This window comes from Pelophylax lessonae (genome assembly GCF_965119305.1).
Source record: "Pelophylax lessonae genome assembly, chromosome: 4".
NCBI lineage: Eukaryota > Metazoa > Chordata > Amphibia > Anura > Ranidae > Pelophylax > Pelophylax lessonae.
Window position 1 is genome coordinate 64,909,068 of NC_138771.1, and position 21,812 is coordinate 64,930,879.

The 21,812-nt window shown below is 43.5% G+C and overlaps 1 protein-coding gene across 3 annotated transcripts in view; it reads right to left on the reverse strand.

Moving 5' to 3' along the window:
* LOC309554092 (lamin-B3-like) overlaps positions 1-6,754 on the reverse strand; it is a 210,518-nt gene extending 203,764 nt beyond the window's left edge. For all 3 annotated transcript variants that reach the window (XM_082255632.1, XM_082255633.1, XM_082255631.1), the window contains exon 1: positions 6,394-6,754. In XM_082255632.1, the coding sequence (XP_082111758.1) occupies positions 6,394-6,746 (353 nt within the window). In that variant the 5' untranslated portion in view covers positions 6,747-6,754. The remainder of the gene's footprint in view (positions 1-6,393) is intronic.
* Positions 6,755-21,812: the final 15,058 nt, after the last annotated feature.

Sequence of the window (21,812 nt, forward strand, 5' to 3'; positions counted from 1 at the left end):
TTTAACATCAATGACAACTTGAAGTCTTTTGTGGTATTTGTGGATGAGGCTCTTTATCTTCTCAGGTGGTAAAGCTGCCCATTCTTCCTAGCAAAAAGCCTCAATCTCCTGTAAATTATTGGGCTGTCTTGCATGAACTGCACATTTGAGATCTCCCCAGAGTGGCTCAATGATACTGAGGCCAGGAAACTGAGATGGCCACTCCAGAACCTTCACTTTATTCTGCTGTAGCCAATGACAGGTCGACTTGGCCTTGCGTTTAGGATCATGGTCATGTTGGAATGTCTAAGTACATCTCATGCGCAGCTTCCGGGCTGATTAAAGCAAATTTTCCGCCAGTATTTTTTGATAACATACTGCATTCAGCTTGCCATCAATTTTGACCAAATTTCCTGTGCCTTTGTAGCTCACACATCCCCAAAACATCAGCGATCCACCTCCGTGTTTCACAGTAGGAACGGTGCACCTTTCATCATAGGCCTTGTTGACTCTTCCCCAAAAGTAGCGTTTATGGTTGTGGCCAAAAATCTCAATTTTGGTCTCATCACTTCAAATGACTTTGTGCCAGAAGGTTTGAGGCTTGTCTCTGTGCTGTTTGGCGTATTGTAAGCGGGATACTTTGTGGCATTTGCGTAGTAATGGCTTTCTTCTAGCGACTCGACCATGCAGCTCATCTTTCTTCAGGTGCCTTCTTATTGTGCATCTTGAAACAGCCACACCACACGTTTTCAGAGAGTCCTGTATTAAGTATCAAGTTATTTGTGGGTTTTTCTTTGCATCCCGAACAATTTTCCTTACAGTTGTGGCTCAAATTTTATTTGGGGTACCCGACGGTGGTTTGGTTTCAACAGAACCCCTTATTTTCCACTTCTTGATTAGAGTTTGAATACTGCTGATTCCCTGGATACATTTTTATATCCCTATCCTGTTTTATACAGTTCAACTACCTTTTCCCACACATCCTTTGACAATTCTTTTGCTTTCCCCATGACTCAGAATCCAGAAACATCAGTGTAGCACTGGATGAAAGATGCAAGGGTCTGTCAGGAGTCCAGAAACTCATTGACCTTTTATACACACACACTAATTACAAGCAAACAGATCACAGGTGAGGATGGTTACCTTTAATAGCCATTCAAACCCCTTTGTGTCAACCTGTGTGCATGTTATCAGGCCCAAATCACCAGTGTATGTAAACTTTTGATCAGGGTCATTTGGGTCGTTTCTGTTATTATGATTTAAAAAGAGTAAACACAGTTGATTAATAAATGGCTTCAGGGCTGGTTCACACTTATGCGAGTGCGGGAAGGCTGCAAATTCGCAGCCTGATCCCGCATCGCACACGCACCCCCGGCAGTTCACACTGCCATATGCGATACGCTGGGGGTGTCAATGTAATCTCAACGACACCCCCAGTTTGATCGCATATCGCAGTGCGATCGTGCAGTTCACACAGGATCGGATCGCACAAGTGTGAACCGCTGTGCGATCCGATCCTGATGCGGCTAGAAAAAAGGGTCCCTGTGCGTGTTTGGTGCGGCTGCGGTGCAAATTTAGCCATACAAACTGTATGGCTAGACTCGCACCGCACAGCCGATCGCATGTAATGTCGGAGCAGTGCGCTCTAACATTACATGCGAACCCCGCACACGCACAAGTGTGAACCGGGGCTCAGTCAAACACTAACCATGAGTGAAGGAAGAGTTTTTGTGTTATCATTCATATTCTCTGAAAAATAGCCAAGAAATCATAAATTTTGCCAGGGTATGTAAACTTATGAGCACAACTGTATATAATATTAAATATACATATACACACACACACACATTAATATATATATATTAAAAACCATGAAGCTCATTATCCTGCAATGGTGAAAGTCCGGTTTGAGTGGAGCACAAAGACATTTTCCATACACCCATTTTCTTCTACTGATAATTGAAATTTAATGACAGGGTGGGCAATCCCAGTGCTCACCCTAGATCCTAACAAACTGAAGCCAAACTCTAGCTTTAGAACCATCGATAGGGGGTACCACCGGTCCTCATGTAAGGGGCCCGAACAGCAGAGGGAAGGAATTGCGGAACTATGGCCTGTGCACCTCTCTGCGGCAGCAGAAAGCCATTTTCTCCCCCTCTCCCTCTGCTGGAGGTAGAGACATAAACATGGCTGGATCCAGGGAGTGCTGGGGTGAGTTTTCAGATTTAATTTGTTCCGGCCCTCCCTTGGATGTTGTGCCTGGCAGGTGGCTGCTGAGAACTCCCCCGCTCCTTCCCCTGCACTCAGGGCCGGACGGTAACCTGGAGGCTGGAGCAGTGAGAGAAGAAGTGGCAGAGAAGAGCCAGGTGGAGGTGCGCTGTGTTGTGCTCTCCCCTCGTGTCAGAACAGCGCTCACCCATACTGCACATAAGACAGGATTGATCCCATTGGACTATACACACACACAGACAGTGTTTGCTTACCGCACTCTACCCGCATTTCCTTCTGCCAGGAGAGGAGCAGCCCTTGGAGGAGATAGGTGGGGGTAATCAAAGTAAGAGTGTGTGTATACAGTCCAATGTGATACAAGAGCGATCCTGTCTCATGTGCTATATGGACGAGTGCGGTTCTAAAACATGTGGAGAGCACAACAGTGCACCTCCTCCTGGATTTGTAGTGTTTTTTCCCTGCAAGTTGGGGGTGGGGGTATGTGCTAGGAAGGTTTGGGGGGGATATAGGCAGGGACGAAAAATATTTGGTTGGAAGGGTAATTTGGAGGGGGTTGGGCTAGGAGGAGGGATTTGTCCTAGGAGGGGGGATTATAAAACGATTTGTGCTGGGAGGAGGGATGGGGGGGTTGGATTTTGTGCCAGGAGGAGGTGGGGGAATTTGGGCTAGGAGAAGGGATTGGGGGAGGGATGATTTGTGCTAGGTGGTGGGATTGAGGGGGGGGGGGGGAGGATTTGTGCTAGAAGTAAGCATATTTACATAGAAACAGAAGAGTGGCGGCAGAAAAAAAAAAAAAAAAAAAAAAGGACAGAATTCCCATCAAGACGGTCTTTTTTTTTTTTTTCGTTAACTTTATTGTCTGACTATAGATCTATATTTTCCCCCAAGCATGTGCTAGGTCTAGGAGGATTTGTGCTAGGAGGGGGGGAGTTGGGAAGAAGATTTGTGCTAGGTGGAAAATTTGAGAAGAAGAAAGAGGAGGTGTGCTGAAGGGGAGGGGATGATTTTTTTGGGGGGTAAGGGAGATTTGTGCTAGGAGGGGGAATTGGTTTGAGATTTGAGGTGGGATTGGGGAGCAAAGATTTGTGCTGGGGGGGGTTGCATTTTTGTAGGAAAGAATCTTGCTTAGGGGGCGTGTGCGCTACTTTGTGGAGTTTTTTTTTTATGGGGAGGGATTTATGCTGAGACAGAATGCTCACACTTTTTTTTGGGGGGGGGGTGTAGTTTGTCATCTTCTCCCTGGGCGCTAGATGACCTTGTCCCAGGAAATGCCAGCACTGCACACAAGACACTCAACAGAACTCCTTTCCCACACAGCTAAGATTGGATTCCCTTTCAGACACAGCCTCAATCTGCACAGTGTATAGCTAGCTAACATGTTGCAGTTCTGACCATTGCAATTCCCAGATCGGAATAGCAGCACAGCTGCAGAAGCCAGCTACACACTATGAGGATCGAGCCCGTCTCTGTAAGAGAATCTGATTTCAGCTATGTTCTGCGTGGGGCGGAATAGACTGGAAGAGTGCCCAGGCTGTGTGCAGTGTGAGGATGGCAGGAGGGGCTCTGCAGAGTCCTCTGCCACCAGTAAACCTGTCCTTTTCTCTGTTGACCGCCGTCTTTTGCCCTGATAACACCCGTTCTCCATCCTACTGACCCCTCCCGTTCTCCATCCTACTGACCCCTCCCGTTCTCCATCCTACTGACCCCTCATCTGCCCTGCTAATGGCCTGTATGCTGCCCTATTGATTTTCCTACACTCACCTGCTGATCTCTCATCCTCTGCCCTACGTATCCTGCCCCACAAACTGCTGAACCTATCCTCTGCCCTACTAACCTTGCATACTCTATCCCCCCGCCTTTTTTTAATGCACCCCCCTCCCCGCCATCAGAGAGGCTAGATCTGACCCGGTTATTAACTCAATAAAGATTTACAGAGTTACCTTTTAGATTGAGCAGGAACTGTACAAGTTAGGTTTTGTGTCCACCAATAACGAATTTAGTGTATTTTTTAGTGACAATTTTATTTTGAAATTTTTGTGGCGGGATGGTGGTTGCGTTATCAGGTATTCTGTACAGGGCCCTGTGTTTCATAACAGCAGTGGTTTGTCTCATCCATGCAAACTTATCCCCCCCCCCCCCCCCCAACAGTCAACCTAGCCCCCCCCCCCCATGACCAAGACCTCCTATGACCCCCAACCCCCCCCCTCCCTGCATAAGCCAATCACCTCTACTCCTTCAGAATGACCATGTCCCCCCCCCCCCAAGAACGAAGCAGGCAATCCCATGTTTTAGAACCCCCCTTCTTATGACCTAATACCCTCTTCCAATAACCCAATCCGCCCATCAAACAACAATGACAGCCCCCCATCCCCTAATCATCCATGCCACCCCTTGGCCTATTCACTAGCCTTGAGCTGAACACCCCCCCCCCCCTGGTCCATTGGCACCAGAACACCTAAACAGATAAAGTTCTGACGTGAACGACAAACAATATTTAAGTCTATGGCGCCCAAACTTTAAAAATCAAAAGTCCCCATTTTGAATGCTTATATACAATTGGCCATAAAAAGGGTATGGGGGTCCGGGTACTGCCCTGAGGGACATGTATCAATGCAAAACATTGTTTAAGATGGTTTTACAGGAGCAGTGATATTAGTGATGCTTAAATTGCAACAATAAAAATGAAAAATTCCTTTAAATATAGTGCCTGGGAGGGGGTCCCCTTAATCTGCCTGTAAAATTTTGCATCTGTATAGAATCAGCTGCAGCAAAACTGACATTTATAAAGAAAGAAAGAAAAAATAAAAAGATTGAAATGACATTTAAAGTGCAGGCAATACAATACCATTGCCAGCAATTAAAAAAAAAAAAAAGTGGGGTACCATTCAAAATCCATACAAGACCCTTATCCGAGCATGCAGCCTGGCATGGAAAGGAAAGGGGGGGGGGGTATGAGCAAACACTCCCCCACCCCCCCCCCTCCTGAACCATAACAGGCCACCCCCAAAGCACCTTGTTCTCATGTTGTTGGGGGCAAGGGACTCATCCCGACAACCCTGGGGCCCCCAGATCCTGCCCACCATGTGATGGAGTATGCGGTAAATAGCACCCTTACCCATTCACCAAAAAAGTGTCAAAGTAAAAAAAAAAAAAAAAAAAACAGTTTTTGACATTTCTTTATTAAAAAAATAATGTCCCCCAGTGTAGATCCATTGTCAATCACGACGCCCGCCGCACTATGCTGTCAAACAAGAAAACCTGCCGAATGCCTGCCTTATATAGGTAAGGGGTAGCGTCACCTGGTGGCACTGTCCCCTTGTGAGTTTACCAACCCAGCATGCACAGATCGGCGACATCACAAGAGGGTGGGCGGTGCCACCAGGTGACCTAGCAAGGTCAAACGGCAAACCAGGTATTTGGCGGTTTGCTTTAGTTGACAGCAGAGCGATTTTTTTTTTTCTTTCTTTGGGTCGGCGAAGTTGTGATGGATGATGGATCTACATTTGGGGGGGGGGGGGGGTATTGTTTTTTATTTTGTAATAAAGGAATTGTCAAAAACGATTACTTCTTGACTTTACTTTTGGTGAAGGGGTAGGATACTCATTCATACGGGTGATCAGATTCTGATAAGCCCCCTGCCCCCAGACCCCCACATTGTGGGGATGAGGCTCTTGTCTCCCGAAAGTGGGGAAGGGTACCTGTCGAAAACAGATATCCGTTCCCCCCTCCCCCCTGAAAGGTGCTAAATGTGGCACCAGAGGGGGGGGGGGGGGGGAGCAAATGGAACTCCGCTTTAACCACCAGCTATTGGCTGCGCCCTGATTGGGCAAAGCTCTGCCCAATCAGGGCTTAGAAGGCAATGTGCAGAGCGCAGTGCATTGCAAGGGCGATCACCCACTGAACACGCCGCAATTCCCGCTGTTTGGGCGATATTCAGCTGAACTTTTGCTCGACCCAAACCGTTCGCCCAACTCTACGAGTCACCCCATCCCCCCCCCCCCCTCACCCATAATCCTAACATAATAAACATAATTATGTAACTCCCCCCAAACACGACCATGACAGTCCTCACCTCCCAATGATCCACACAACCCCATGACCTGATCACCTCTACCAGTTGGTCCTGTCCTCCTCTCCATCAATCCAGTACTCCACCCCCCCCCCCCCCCCAATGCCCGCACTGACCTGGCCTGTAGCTGTCGGTGCTCCTCCCGGGTCTTGCCCAGCTCCACCTGCAGTCGGGCCTTCTCGTTGGCGGTGAGGTCCAGCAGTTTCCGGGCATCGGCCAGTTCAGTCTCATAGAGCTGCCTGAGGTTGGTCACCTCCCGGGAGCTCACCTCCTCCCTCTCCTCCAACTGCAGCCTCAGCAGAGACTTGTCCGCCTCCAGAGACTGGACCCGCTCGATGTAAGCGGCCAGCCGGTCATTGAGGTGCCGCAATTCCTCCTTCTCCTGTAACCGGGAAAAGCGAGTCGGGCTGCCCGGGGAAGGAACGGGGGGAGGCCGGGAGCCGCTTCTGCCTGGAGTGGACGCAGCCATGTCCGTTATGTGTGCGAGCGAGACCGAGTGTCCGCCTATAATGGTTCCCCCTGGAATCCCTGCTGGACCGCTCAGGTACCGGGGGGAGGAGAGATCCGGGTACCGCAGGTGACATGACTTCCGGAACCGAACCGTGCCTTATAGATGTATCACCTCATCCCGAGCACCGCCATCTGTCTACAGTAATATATCCAATATACACCTATATATCCCATATACACCAATATATCATATACATCCAATATACCCCTATACATTCCACATACCCCATATACATTTAATATACATATATACATCCAATATACACCTATACATCCCATATACCCCAATATACATCCCATATACACCTATACATCCCACATACCCCATATACATTCAATATACATCCAATATACACCTATACATTTCACATACCCCAATATACCCCATATACATTCAATATACATCTATACATCCCATATACCCCATATACATTCAATATACATATGTACATCCGATATACACCTATACATCCCATATACCCCAATATACATCCCATATACACCTATACATCCAATATATCCCATATATACCAATACATTCAATATACATCCCATATACCCCAATATACATCCCATGTACACCTATACATCCCATATATCCCATATATACCAATACATCCAATATACATATATACACCTATACATCCCATATACCCCAATATACATCCCATATACCCCAATATACATCCCATATACACCTATACATCCCATATATACCAATACATCCAATATACATATATACACCTATACATCCCATATACCCCAATATACATCCCATATACCCCAATATACATCCCATATACACCTATACATCCCATATATACCAATACATCCAATATACATATATACACCTATACATCCCATATACCCCATATACATTCAATATACATCCATTATACACCTATACATCACATATACACCAATATACATCCCATATACACCTATACATCCCATATATACCAATACATCCAATATACATATATACACCTATACATCCCACATACCCCAATATACATCCAATATACACCTATACATCCCACATACCCCAATATATCCCATATACATCCAATATACACCTATACATCCAATATATCCAATATTCATCCCATATACACCTATACATCCCATATACCCCAATATATCCAATATACATCCCATATACACCCATATATCCCATATACACCAAATACATCCAATATACATATATACACATATACATCCCATATACGCTAATAAATCCAATATACACCAATACATCCAATATACATATATACATCCAATATACACCTATACATCCCATATACCCTAATATATCCCGTATACACCAATACATCCAATATACATATATACACCTATACATCCCATATACGCTAATACATCCAATATACATATATACATCCAATATACACCTATACATCCCATATACGCCAATAAATCCAATATACACCACTACATCCAATATACACCTATACATCCCATATACGCCAATATACATCCCATATACACCTATACATCCCATATACCCCAATATATCCCATATACACCAATACATCCAATATACATATATACACCTATGCATCCCATGTATGCCAATATATCCAATATACACCAATACATCCAAAATACATATATATATCCAATATACACCTATACATCCCATATACGCCAATATGCATCCCATATACACCTATACATCTCATATACGCCAATATATCCAATATACATCCCATATACCCCAATATATCCCATATACACCTATACATCCCATATACACCTATACATCCCATATACCCCCAATATATCCCATATTTTCCTTTACATATACTCCTTTACATCCCATATACCCCCAATATATCCAATATACACCTATACATCCCATATACACCAATACATCCAATACACATATATACATCCAATATACACCTATACATCCCATATACCCCAATATAACCCATATACCCTAATACATCCAATATACACCTGTACATTCCATATACCCCAATATATCCAATGTACACCAATACATCCAATATACATATATACATCCAATATACACCTATATACATCCAATATACACCAATATATCTCATATACCCCAATATATCCCAAATACACTAATACATCCAATATACATATATACATCCAATATACACCTATACATCCCAAGTACACCTACACATCCCATATATATTCAATATACACCAATACATCCCATATACCTCATTATACACCAATTCATCCCATATACACCTACACATCCCATATATATATATATATATGTGTATTCAATATACACCAATACATCCCATATACCTCATTATACACCAATTCACCCCATATACACCTACACATCATATATATATATATATATATATATATATATATATATATATATATATATATATATATATATATATGTGTGTGTATATATATATATATGCCTATACATCCCATATACCCCAATACATCCAATATACACCAATATATCCCATATATAGTGTGACAGGAGGGGGGACAGCCAGATGAAAAGGAAGGCAGTGGGACAGGCAGTGGGCAGCGGAACAGTAGGGGCACTTGTCATAGGAGAAGGTCAACAGGTCAGGTGGGGGGCAGCAGGACAGGAAGGGGAGGTGTCATTGAAGGTGGCAGCCAGAAAGGTGGGGTGCAACGTCACAGGTGGGGGAAGCAGTACATGTGAAGGAGCAATCAGACAGCTGGGGGCAGCGTCACAGGTGGGAGGCAGTATCACAGGTGGGAGGCCGCGTCACAGATGGGGCAGTGTCACAGGTGGGTGGCAGCGGGACAGGTAGGAGGCAGTGTCACAGGTGGGGGGCAGTGTCACAGGTGGGGGGCAGTGTCACAGGTGGGGGGCAGTGTCATAGGTGGGGTGCAGAGGGACAGGTGGGAGGCAGTGTCATAGGTGGGGGGCAGAGGGACAGGTGGGAGGCAGTGTCACAGGAGGTGGAGGAAGCGGGACAGGTGGGAGGCAGTGTCATAGGTGGGGGGCAGAGGGACAGGTGGGGGGCAGTATCACAGATGGGGCAGAGGGATAGGTGGGAGGCAGTGTCACAGGTGGGGGGTAGCATCACAGGTGGGGGGGCAGAGGGACAGGTGGGAGGCAGTGTCACAGGTGGGGGGCAGCATCACAGGTGGGGGGCAGAGGGACAGGTGGGAGGCAGTGTCACAGGTGGGGGGGCAGCGGGACAGGTGGGAGGCAGTGTCATAGGTGGGGGCAGAGGGACAGGTGGGAGGCAGTGTCACAGATGGGGGCAGAGGGACAGGTGACATGTAGTTTCACAGGTGGGGGGCAGCGTCATAGGTGGGGGCAGAGGGACAGGTGGGAGGCAGTGTCACATGTGGGGGGCAGCATCACAGGTGGGGGGAAGCGGGACAGGTGGGAGGCAGTGTCACAGATGGGGCGCGGCATCAAAGGGGGGGGGCAGTGTCACAGATGGGGGGCAGAGGGACAGGGGGGAGGCAGCGTCACAGATGGGGGGCAGAGGGACAGGTGAGAGGCAGTGTCACAGGTGGGGGGCAGAGGGACAGGTGGTAGGTAGTGTCACAGGTGGGGGGCAGCATCACAGTTGGGGGGCAGAGGGACAGGTAGGAGGCAGTGTCATAGGTGGGGGCAGCGTCACAGGTGGGAGGCAGTTTCACATGCAGCACCAATCCTCCCAGCTCTCACCTGTCTAGCAGTGCCAGGAGGGGTAGCTGAGCCTGTGTCCCATCTTCACCAGAATCTCCAGCAGCTGCAAGAAAGAGCAGGGGGGGCTCCTCCACCCTGACCTCCTCCTCCATGGGGCCCTCCGCTTGCACCAACTGGCCTCACCCACCCCGCACAGCCCTCTGCATCCCTGCAGCCAGTCTGCTCTGACGGCAGCTGCCACGTGTTAAAGATGGACCGGGTTGTGACCCCGGGGTCCGGGCCCATCGGGACGCCTGGGCCCCTTACTTGTGTACCAGCTGTACCACCTGATGGCGGCCCTGGATCCAATATACACCTATACATGCCATATACACCTATAAATTCCATATACACTATTACATCCAATATACACCTTTACATTGTATATATACCAATACAACCAACATACACCAATATATACCAATACATTCCATATATACCTATACATCCCATATACACCAATACATATACACTAATACATCCAGTATACCCCCAATACATCCAATACATCCCCATACACCCAACATACACCTATACATCCTATGTATACAAATACATCCAATATACACCTATACATCCCATATACACCAATACATCCGATATACCCCAATACATCCCATATACACCTATACATCCCATATACCCCAATACATCCAATATACACCAATACAGCCAATATACACCTATACATTCCATGTACTCCAATGCATCTAATATACACCAATACATCCCATATACTCACCTATACATCCAATATACACCTATACATTCTATAGATATCACTTTATCCTATATACACCTATACATCCCATATACAACAATACAACCAATATACACCTATACATCCTATATACACACACCTATACATCCCATGTACATCAATACATCCAATATACACCTATATATCCCATATACCCCAATACATCCATAATACACCCATACATCCCATATACCCCAATACATCCAGTATACACCTATACATCCCATATGCACCAATACATCCAGTATACACCTATGCATCCCATATACTTCAATGCATCCAATATACACCTATACCTCCAATATGCCCCAATACATCCAATATACACCTATACATCCCATATACCACAATATATCCAGTATACACCTATGCATCCCATATACCCCAATACATCCAATATACACCTATACCTCCAACATACCCCAATACATCCAATATACACATATACATCCAATATACATCAAATATACACCTATACATCCCATATACACCTATACATCCAATATACACCAATACATCCAATACACCTATACCTCCAATATACCCTAATACATCCAATATACATAAATACATCCAATATACATCAATACATCAAATATACACCTATCACCATTCCACCTTCCATGTCCCCCCTTTACCATTCCCCCATCACCTTCCCCCCTTCCATGTACCCCCCATCACCCCCCCCCCCCATCACCTTCTCTCCCCCCTTTCCATGTCCCCCATAACCTTTCCCCCCATCATTATTCTCCCTTTCATGCCCCCCATCATATTTTCACCTTCCATGCCCTCCCCCATCACTATTCATGCCCTTTCCTGTCCCCCCCATCACCATTCCCCTCTTTAAAGTTCCCCAATCACCCCCCTTCTATGTCCCCCCATCACCACCCCCCCTTCCATGTTTCCCCATCACCATTTCCTGATTCCATGGCCCCCATTACCATTCCACCTTCAATGCCTTTCCCCTATCACCATTACCCCCTTCCATGTCCCCTCCATCACCATTCCCCCTCTTCCATGCCCCCCCATCACCATGCCCCCATTCCCCCCTTCAAGGTCTCCCATCGCCATTTCCCCCCTTCCATGTCCCCCATCAACTTCCCCCCCTTTCATGTCCCCCCTTTCATGTCCCCTCTTTCACCACTCTGCCCTTCCACATTCCCTCCCATTACTATTCCTCCCCCTTTCATATCCCCCCCCCCATCACCATCCTTCCCCTTTCTATGTCCCTCCCATCACCACCCCCCCTTTTTCCATGTCCCCCCATCACCATTTCCGCCCTATATAACACCATGTCCCCTGTATCCCTCCCCCACCCATTACTATCCCCCCATATCACAACATATCCCCCCCCCCATCACCATCCCATCTATAGTTTTATTTTAACCACTTCCCCACCAGGCCTATTTCGGACACTTTTTGTTTACAAGTTAAAATCAGTATTGTTTCCTAGAAAACCACTTTGAACCCCCAAACATTATATATATTTTTTTAGCAAAGACTCTGGAGAATAAAATGGCGGTCATTGCAATATTTTTTGTCACGCTGTATTTGCGCAGCGGTCTTTAAAATGCCATTTTTTTGGGGAAAAATTACATTTCACTGCATTTAAAAAATACTAAACAGTAAAGTTAGCCCATTTTTTTTGTATATTGTGAAAGATGATGTCACGCCGAGTAAATAGATACCCAACATGTTACGGTTTAAAATTGCGCCCCCCCGTGGGATGGCGACAAACTACGGTCAATAGAGATCTCAATAGGCGACACTTTAAATTTATTTAACGGTTACCAGTTTAGAGGTAGAGTGTAGCTCTTTTTTTTAAATTATTGCTCACGCTCTGGCGATCGCGGCGATACCTCACATGTGTGGTTTGAACAGCGATTTCATTCGCGGCTCAACTTCCGTATACGTTTTTTTTTGTGCGCGAGCTAATGGTGACCGGGGTGGCTAAATTTTTTTTTCCCCATTTATTTTTTTAACTTTATTACAGTTTTTTTTAAAAAAAAATAAAAATCTGATCACTTTTATTGCTGTCACAAGCAATGTAAACATCCCTTGTGACAGACTACAATAGAGGGGGGCAAGTGGGACTTTAACGGTGCTAAATGATGGAGAAAAATCTGAATTCTCAAAAATTGTACATTTTATTACACATAGAAAGTGAGGACAAGACAATACATCAATATAAAATGATAAAATCAAGAAAATGCACTAAAAATATCAACTCTACATGTTTCGCCATCTTCATAATAGCTTCTTCAGGAATTTTCATAGACATTTCTCGAGAGTGAACATTTCTAGGTAACAAAGGGAAAAGACATAAAAAACATGACATGTGTATGTATATAGGGCTTATCTCAACGGTCCTAATGTTGAGTGCCCAATTGATTTGCATAATTGTAAAGACAATGATACCAATAAAGTACCTTAAAATGACCTGAGCCCTTTCTTATGCCGAAGGTGGAGGTAATAGAGGTGACGCCACCAAAGCAAGCACAGAGGGGGAGGGGAGCCGAGACCTTCAGACTCCTAGAGTTGACCCATAGAGAGGGTGACAGCCAGGCTAGAGATGATAGATAGAGATAATAAAACCAGAGCATAGAAATACATTTCACCCAAAATTGCTATGTCTCCAATTGGTATGAGGCTAAATATCAGGTAGAAAAGTTACCAAGATAATCACCTGATTATGAGTAAATGTGCAGTTGATTCCCTAGGTACCTCAATGTAACAAAGACAGGAAGGGAAAATGAAGTCCCCTTAATATCCCCCAAATGGGAGATATCCCTTGAAACAAAGAGAAATGGAATTTGTTGAAGATAGTAATAAATATAATGAGGGTCTGTCAAGTTTTGAGGGTATAAGCACTTACCCAAAATTGACAAAATTCAGCGCCTAAATTGTCATGCAGTATTCAAAAGTTCACCGCCATTTCAATTCAGCAAATCTTCCAGTAGTACACAAAAAATGAAGGAGACTGCACGGGAAGAGAAAGAAAAAAGCAAGGAAGGACATCATCAGCGTTAAAATCTACCAGAGATATATGGAGAGAAGCAGGGTTTGAAAGATTTCATTTACTGCAAATGGTCTCAAAGATCATGTATCGTTCCCCGGTGGTCTAGTGTAATACTGACCTTGTGGCGCCGGCATTTATACACCCCCTCCACTCCCTCGGCGTCTGACGTCACCGAGGGAGTGAGAGCGAGGTACGCCCAGTGGTCCAATGGAGGCCAAAAAGGAAGTGCGTCATTAAGACGCGACCGCATCACGTGATTCCGCCGGAACCGGAAGGTCGGGGCTGACAACATCCGGTCCGGACAAGAATGTAAGCAGAGGAGGTAACAGATTGCCGAAGGGCAATCTAAAAAAGGATCCAAGATGAAACTGACAGCATCGCCAAAGACCGGATTTCAAGAAAATATATCCGCAATGCCTATACAATGGGGAAAAAATCCAAAGACACAAAAGGGTCATAAGACAAGGGAAATTGCCCCATCTAATAGATAAATCAGTGTATGTGATAAAGATGACAATTAAATAGAAAAGAGATGTTAGTAAAAACTCCATAAAAGGACAACTGGGCATTTTGAAGCGGTGCTGCTACTAACCAGGTTGGACCATTTTTCCTGGAAAATAAATGTAGGGCACCGCGGGTGCCCATATGGGCAACCATAATAGAGGCCGAAAATAGGCTCGAATCCAAGGGGTCCCCCAATGTGCCTGCCCCGGGGTATGCCACCTACAATCGCATCCACACATTGGCGGGGGTCAGGAAAAAATATAATGGACAATTCACAAAATATTCTTGTTCTTTAAACGGTAATTGAACCACATCTACAAAAATAAACGCATGTAGGCAATTTTGCCAAAATATATAAGATGTGCCAATAAAGGCACCTAGAAAAAGAGGACTTTGTAACAAGAATACAAGATCCAAAATGCTGACCAGCTGCAGGAATCCTGTGCTGAATCAGCAATAAATACAAATGACATTATCTAGCCTAGAAAGGGATTGAAACTAATGGATTCGTTTATACCTGGATACTGAATAGCTGATAAGTTAAATATCCACTTGGTTTCACGTTGCAATAAGTTTCTATCTACACTTCCACCTCTTTCGTTCAGTGGAATGTGTTCCAAAGCAAAAAAAGTCATCATCCTATCATCAAAACCATGGTATAAACCCATGTGTCGGCTAATGGGACTTACGAACTTTTTGTTTTTGACAAGTTTGACATGGTCACGAATTCGATTAAAGAAAGGCCTTTTTGTTTTGCCTAGATAAAAGGCTTTACAACTGCAATACATTATATAGACAATTCCTACTGTTTGACAATTCGCATAGAAATTCGGTCTATACAGTTTTCCATTTGGGAGAATAATTTCACTTGCATTAGGTAGATATCTGCAGAAATTACATTTTTTGCAGGAATATGTGCCTGTGAGTATTTTTTTGGGTTTGTTTGAAGGAGCATAATGGCTGTGAACCAATTGGTCCCTTAAAGAACGAGACCTTTTAAACGTTATCTGGGGGCGGACATCAATAAATTTGGATACCTTTTCATCTGCCTCTAGGAGGTACCAAAATTTTTTAAGAATTGACCGTACCTGGTCATGTTGACCAGAATATCGTGTGATTAGACGTACCCCATCAGTATTGGTTTTATTCTTCTTCTTGCCAAAAATCAAATCAGTCCTATTCCATTTTTTCGCTCTATGGTAAGATTTTTTCAAACAGGCCCTACTGTAGCCTCTTCCCAAGAGTCTCCTCTGTAAGCTCTTAGCTTCTCTCTCGAAATCCTTAGATTTCGTACAATTACGTCGTAATCTTAAATACTGGCTGTATGGTATACTAGACACTAAAGATTGAGGGTGGGAGCTGTCTGCCCTCAATATAGTGTTGCCTGCAGTGGTTTTGCGGAAGAGGGTGGAACCCAAAATGCCATCTTCATCTACATAAATAGTAATATCCAAGAAGTCCAAAGACCTTTGGCTGTAAGTGTGGGTAAATTTGAGATTGAAGTCATTGGTTTTCAAAACCTCAAAGAATCTCAAAAGCATACTCAAAGGACCTGTCCAAATCATAAAAATGTCATCAATAAATCTTCTCCAAAGGAGTATATAAGATAAAAAAGACTCCAGGTTAGCCCTGGAAAAAAGGTCCCGCTCCCATCCCCCCAGGTGCAGGTTGGCATATGAGGGGGCACACTTGGTCCCCATAGCCACACCCTGCACCTGGAGGTAATGGGAGCCATTAAACAAGAAGACATTGTTGGACAAAATAAATCTAAGAAGTGAGATGACAAAGGCATTATATTCCACTGAAGAACCTCCTCTTTCTGATAAGAAGCCCTCCACAACTCGGACCCCACAATGATGTGGGATGGAGTTGTAGAGGGCCTCTACATCGATACCCACTAGCCACGCCTCCTCAGGGACCTGGATGCCATCAATGGCTTTGATGAGATCACTGGTGTCCCTGATATAGGAAGGTAAAGCCAGTACATGGGGACGCAGGTAATCATCCACCAGTTGACTCGCTCGTTCCGTTAGGCAGCCATTGCCCGAGACTATTGGTCTCCCAGGGGGTTTTTTAAGATTTTTGTGAACTGACGAAGGCCTAATGGAGGAGTGGTATAATTTTTTCAACCGATGTGAGACTGAACTGCTGAAGCAGATAATAGGACGCAGGAAATTCAAATTAAGAGAAGTAGAGGAGAGAATCACCAGCTTGAAAACTCTACTGACTCCATTTGCTGACACCAACGATTACAAAACAAAAGAAAGGGAATTACAAACATACATCACTAAATACGATATGGAAGTGCAGAAAAAGAAACAGAAGAAATTCATTAGAGACACCCTGGATTACAAAAATAACAAGGTTTACAAATGGCAGGCATCCCTAGGAGATGAAGCCATGGAAATACCAGACTCAGTACCGGCTTACCTATCAAGGGAAACTACTCCAGACGATGAGGAAGATGAACAGGATGAAGAACCCATCACACCAATGACCAGGACACCGGCCACACCTTTTCCTAGAACACCTCAGGAATTGGAATTCAGACCAGCTAGGCCTAATAGAGAATCCGGGGATAATGCACCTAGACCAGAAAGGCAGCAGGGGGACCCTCCACCCAGACCCCCTAGGACCCCAAGGGGCCCCACTAATATGAGGAATAACCATTCTAACTACGAGACCCCGAGAGACACAAGGGAAACTAGGTTTCAGGATCGTGAATATATATCCCCCTATTATAGCATTCCCACCTTTAATAGGTTCTCACCATTGGGAAACCGCAGGAACTTCACCCCAAGAGAAGAAGGTTGGAATGACAGAGGATATAATTTTTTTCAGAGGAACAACAGAGGAAGACCCCCGAGACAACCAGGGTGGCAAAATTACCCACCAGGCCCAAGAGGCCCCAGACATCCAGGATACATGGAGAACCGATGGCGACAGAATTACGACCACAATTACAATCAAGGGCACAGAGGGAATCAATGGCGACAGGGCCACGACAACAACTTTGGACTAGGACACAGGGGGAACCAGTGGAGACAAGACTACAACCCAGGTTGGAACCCCCACAGAGGGGGGATGAACCAAGAATTTGGGGGACAGAACTTCGGAAACAGAGAATGGCAAGGAGGAAACGCACAAGGGGGAAACGCGGGGGCCGTAAGAAAAAGAAGGCGCGAGTTTTAGGAAAAGGCATTTTTAATCTGAGTAAAGTTGTTTTTAGTGAAGAAGAGTTAAGAATTTTAGACCTCGGCCTCAAATACGCACCGCAGAAGAACTTGGATAAATTTGAAACTTTTATTGATGTACAAAAATTCATTAGGAAATTGAACATCCAAAAATTTTTTAGCTTAAAAGGAACCCAAAATCAGACTACTAATCCCTATTTTAAACAAACCAACCTTAGGAACAAATCGACCTTTAACCCAAAAGTACCTAACAATGAATGCACGAATGCTTTTAAAAAAATGGTAGAATACGAAATCAGAAACCTAAAGATAGAAAACAAAAACAACAAAAGGGTTTGGAAAACCATTAAACAACTGGAGGAGAATAAACAAGTAGTTATCCGCCCCGCAGACAAAGGGGGAGGTCTAGTGATTCTTAATAAGGAGGACTACGAGGAGGAGATGAACAATCTGATTACCACGCCACATACCTATCAGAAATTGAGAAGAAACCCTAGGAGAGAATATAAGGAGAAATTGAAAAGTTATATAGAGAAAGGCAAGGAATTAGGCATTCTTACGGAAAAAGAAGCCAAATATCTACTTCCATCCTCATCAAAGACACCAGTAATGTACTATCTCCCGAAGATACATAAAAGACTAGAGAAACCCCCCGGTAGACCCATCATCAGTGGGGTGGACTCTCTTTTCTCCAGATTGGGAGAGTACTTAGATAAATATCTCCAACCCTTAGTACCGAAAGGGAAATCCTATTTAAAAGATAGTGTACAACTCATTAGGGAATTACAAAACTTGGAAGTCGATGAACAGAGTTTCCTAGTAACGGTGGATGCCAATTCACTATATACTAGCATCAAACAAAAGGACGGACTCAAAGGGGTAAAAAGAGCACTACATCTAGACTCGGACCTTAAACAAACGCAGATAAATTATATTTTAGAAGGCTTACAACTAGCCATGTCCCACAATTACTTTTGGTATTCTAAAGAGTTTTACGTTCAAACTAAGGGGGTGGCGATGGGAGCGAGATATGCACCGAGTGTAGCAAACGTTTTTATGAACCTACTGGAGGAAGAGTTGATTTATTCCACCCACAGACCCCACCTGAGCTTCTACCGCAGATATATAGACGACATCTTTATGATATGGAAAGGACCCCAGGATACATTGGAAAATTTTGTTAAGGAGCTGAACAATAATCAATATGGCATCAAATTCACTGGACATCAAGATTTTAAACAGGTTGATTTTTTAGACTTACAAATTTTTAAAGATAACGGGAAACTAAATACGCGCACCTTTTTTAAACCGACGGATAAGAACGGGTATATCCCCGTATCGAGTTGCCACCATCCGAAGTGGAAACACAACATACCCAAGGGACAGTATATGCGACTGAGGAGAAACTGTGGAAAATTAGAAGAATATGACATGCAAGCAAATACATTGACCGAGAAGTTCATGGAAAAGGGATACAACAAAGAACTACTGGATATCACAAACAAGAAAGTCAGAAACATGAGGAGGGACGAACTACTAAAAGAAAAACCTAAAGACAACAATAATGCATTTGAAATGGCTTTTATCACGGGTTTTAACCAGCAACATAAACAAATGGAAAACATTTTTAAGAAATACTGGCCGATTTTAAAAACGGATAGGACTTTAAGTAAAATTTTACCCAAACAACCAAAGTTTATCTATCGGAAAGCACCAGCACTTAGGAACAGGCTGGTTCACAACGTTATAGATCCACCAAAATCCATAAAGATCTTTCCAGATCTAAAAGGATTTGTAAGGTGCAGAAAATGCTTAGCATGCAAGAACAATAGATTACAACCGAGGAAGATAACCGAGTTCAGATCCTGTTTTAATAAACGGAAATTCAAGATTAACGAACTAATCACTTGTTCTAGTACACACGTGACTTATGTCATAGAGTGCCCATGTCACAAACAATATGTGGGGAGAACCACAAGGCCGTTGTATGTGCGAATTAGAGAGCACATAAAAAATATTAAAAAAGGCTTCCCCAAACATGATCTATCAAGACATTTCCTTGAGATGCATAACAAAGATCCTAAAGGCTTACTATTCTATGGTATAGATACCATAAAACCTCATTGGAGAGGGGAAAACAAAACTAGAAAAATCTCGAAAAATGAAACGAAGTGGATATTCCTATTGGAATCACTCCAGCCTGGCGGAATAAATCTCGATATAGACCTTAATTGTTTCATTTCAAATTACTAAGATTACAGCATTTTATGACTAGGAGGACTAATATACATCTTTTAAATAGTATATAGGGAAGGCCCTAGATTAATTACTTGAACAGGTGACCATAGTCCCTAGATATACCTCTTTACTTTTAATTATCCAGGTTTTACATACAAGTATATTTATGATTTTATTTTAACTATTACCAACTGCCTTAATCGAGCAGGGTATCCCTCTTTCTTATCACCCACAAAGAATGAGAATAGAAAGATAAGCCAGACATCAATACATTGACCCATTGGCACAAACAGAGCAAAAGATTACTTTACTTTATTCCATTAGAATTACAGATAGGCCCACATCCATTGCTGACCCCAAACAGTTCACTATGCTGAGTAAATTGACCATTGAACTTGTAAGATTAACAGGATGTGATTGTTTTATAAATAGTATTCATATGTAACATATCTCATCTATACGCTATATATCTGGTGTAGACATTATGTAAGAATTTTTTGCCGTTCCAGTATCATGGGTATTAAGATGATTTTATGGGTTTAACAATCAAGTATCGAGTGCTTACCAGACCACCGGGTGTACACAATACATTGACTTACCTATTACCACCATCAGTAATTTTAAAGTATACCTTTTTTAAAATTTTAGTATTATTTTTCAGGAGCCTTTTTGTCCCCTATGTCTTAATATATTCACCTTGTAGTCATCCCCCAGCCCAGTCCACCTTCTACATATTTAAACACTAGCCTTTTTTACACATAGATACATGCCTCTATATTCACAAGATTTGGGTCTCCTAGCATATGTAGCACACTATGGCACTTTATGAACCCTCATGCAGATTCCACAGATTCCTGACATACTTTAATTTATTCATTCCCAAGAATTCTCATACCATTTTTTTGCACATAAGAATGCACCCTATCAGTTTTTATGAGTAATTTATTTATATGGTAACTAACACTGATACTTCATTTAAACATTTTGTAATTGATAATCTCCAATAATTTTTAGATTAATAATGACTTTTATCTACAAAGCTCTGTTGTGAATACCCCTAACTATACCCCTCTTTATACCTATATATGAACTCTACCTATGGGACTTGCAAAAGAATACATATAGATTTTTTGGTTCATGAACGATATTATTTTACTATACACAAACCTTTTTTAACCAGACATTATTATATTTACATATATATTTTTCTAACAATTGATCAACACATATATACATCGTATTATTTTTAGCCCCCTATTGCCTTCTTCTTCTATGCCTGACATTAACATATTTATATATATTTAACCCATATATATTTCTTACCAATATATTTTTTACCAATTGATTAACACATATATACATCGTAACATTCTTAGCCCCCTACTACCTTCTTCTTCTATGCCTGTCCACACACTTAATCTGCCCAGCAACTTCTGACCATCCAAATCCCACTATCCTTACTTTCAGATTGGTTAACACACATTTTTTAGATTACACTTTTTCTGCCTAGTAACTAATGACACATCATGGCCAGGATTGGCCACAATAACTAAATTCCACACTTCCGGACCGGGTTGCCTGGTAACCACGCGAGTTATAAGGAGGCGGAGGAGACGTGGCCGGCG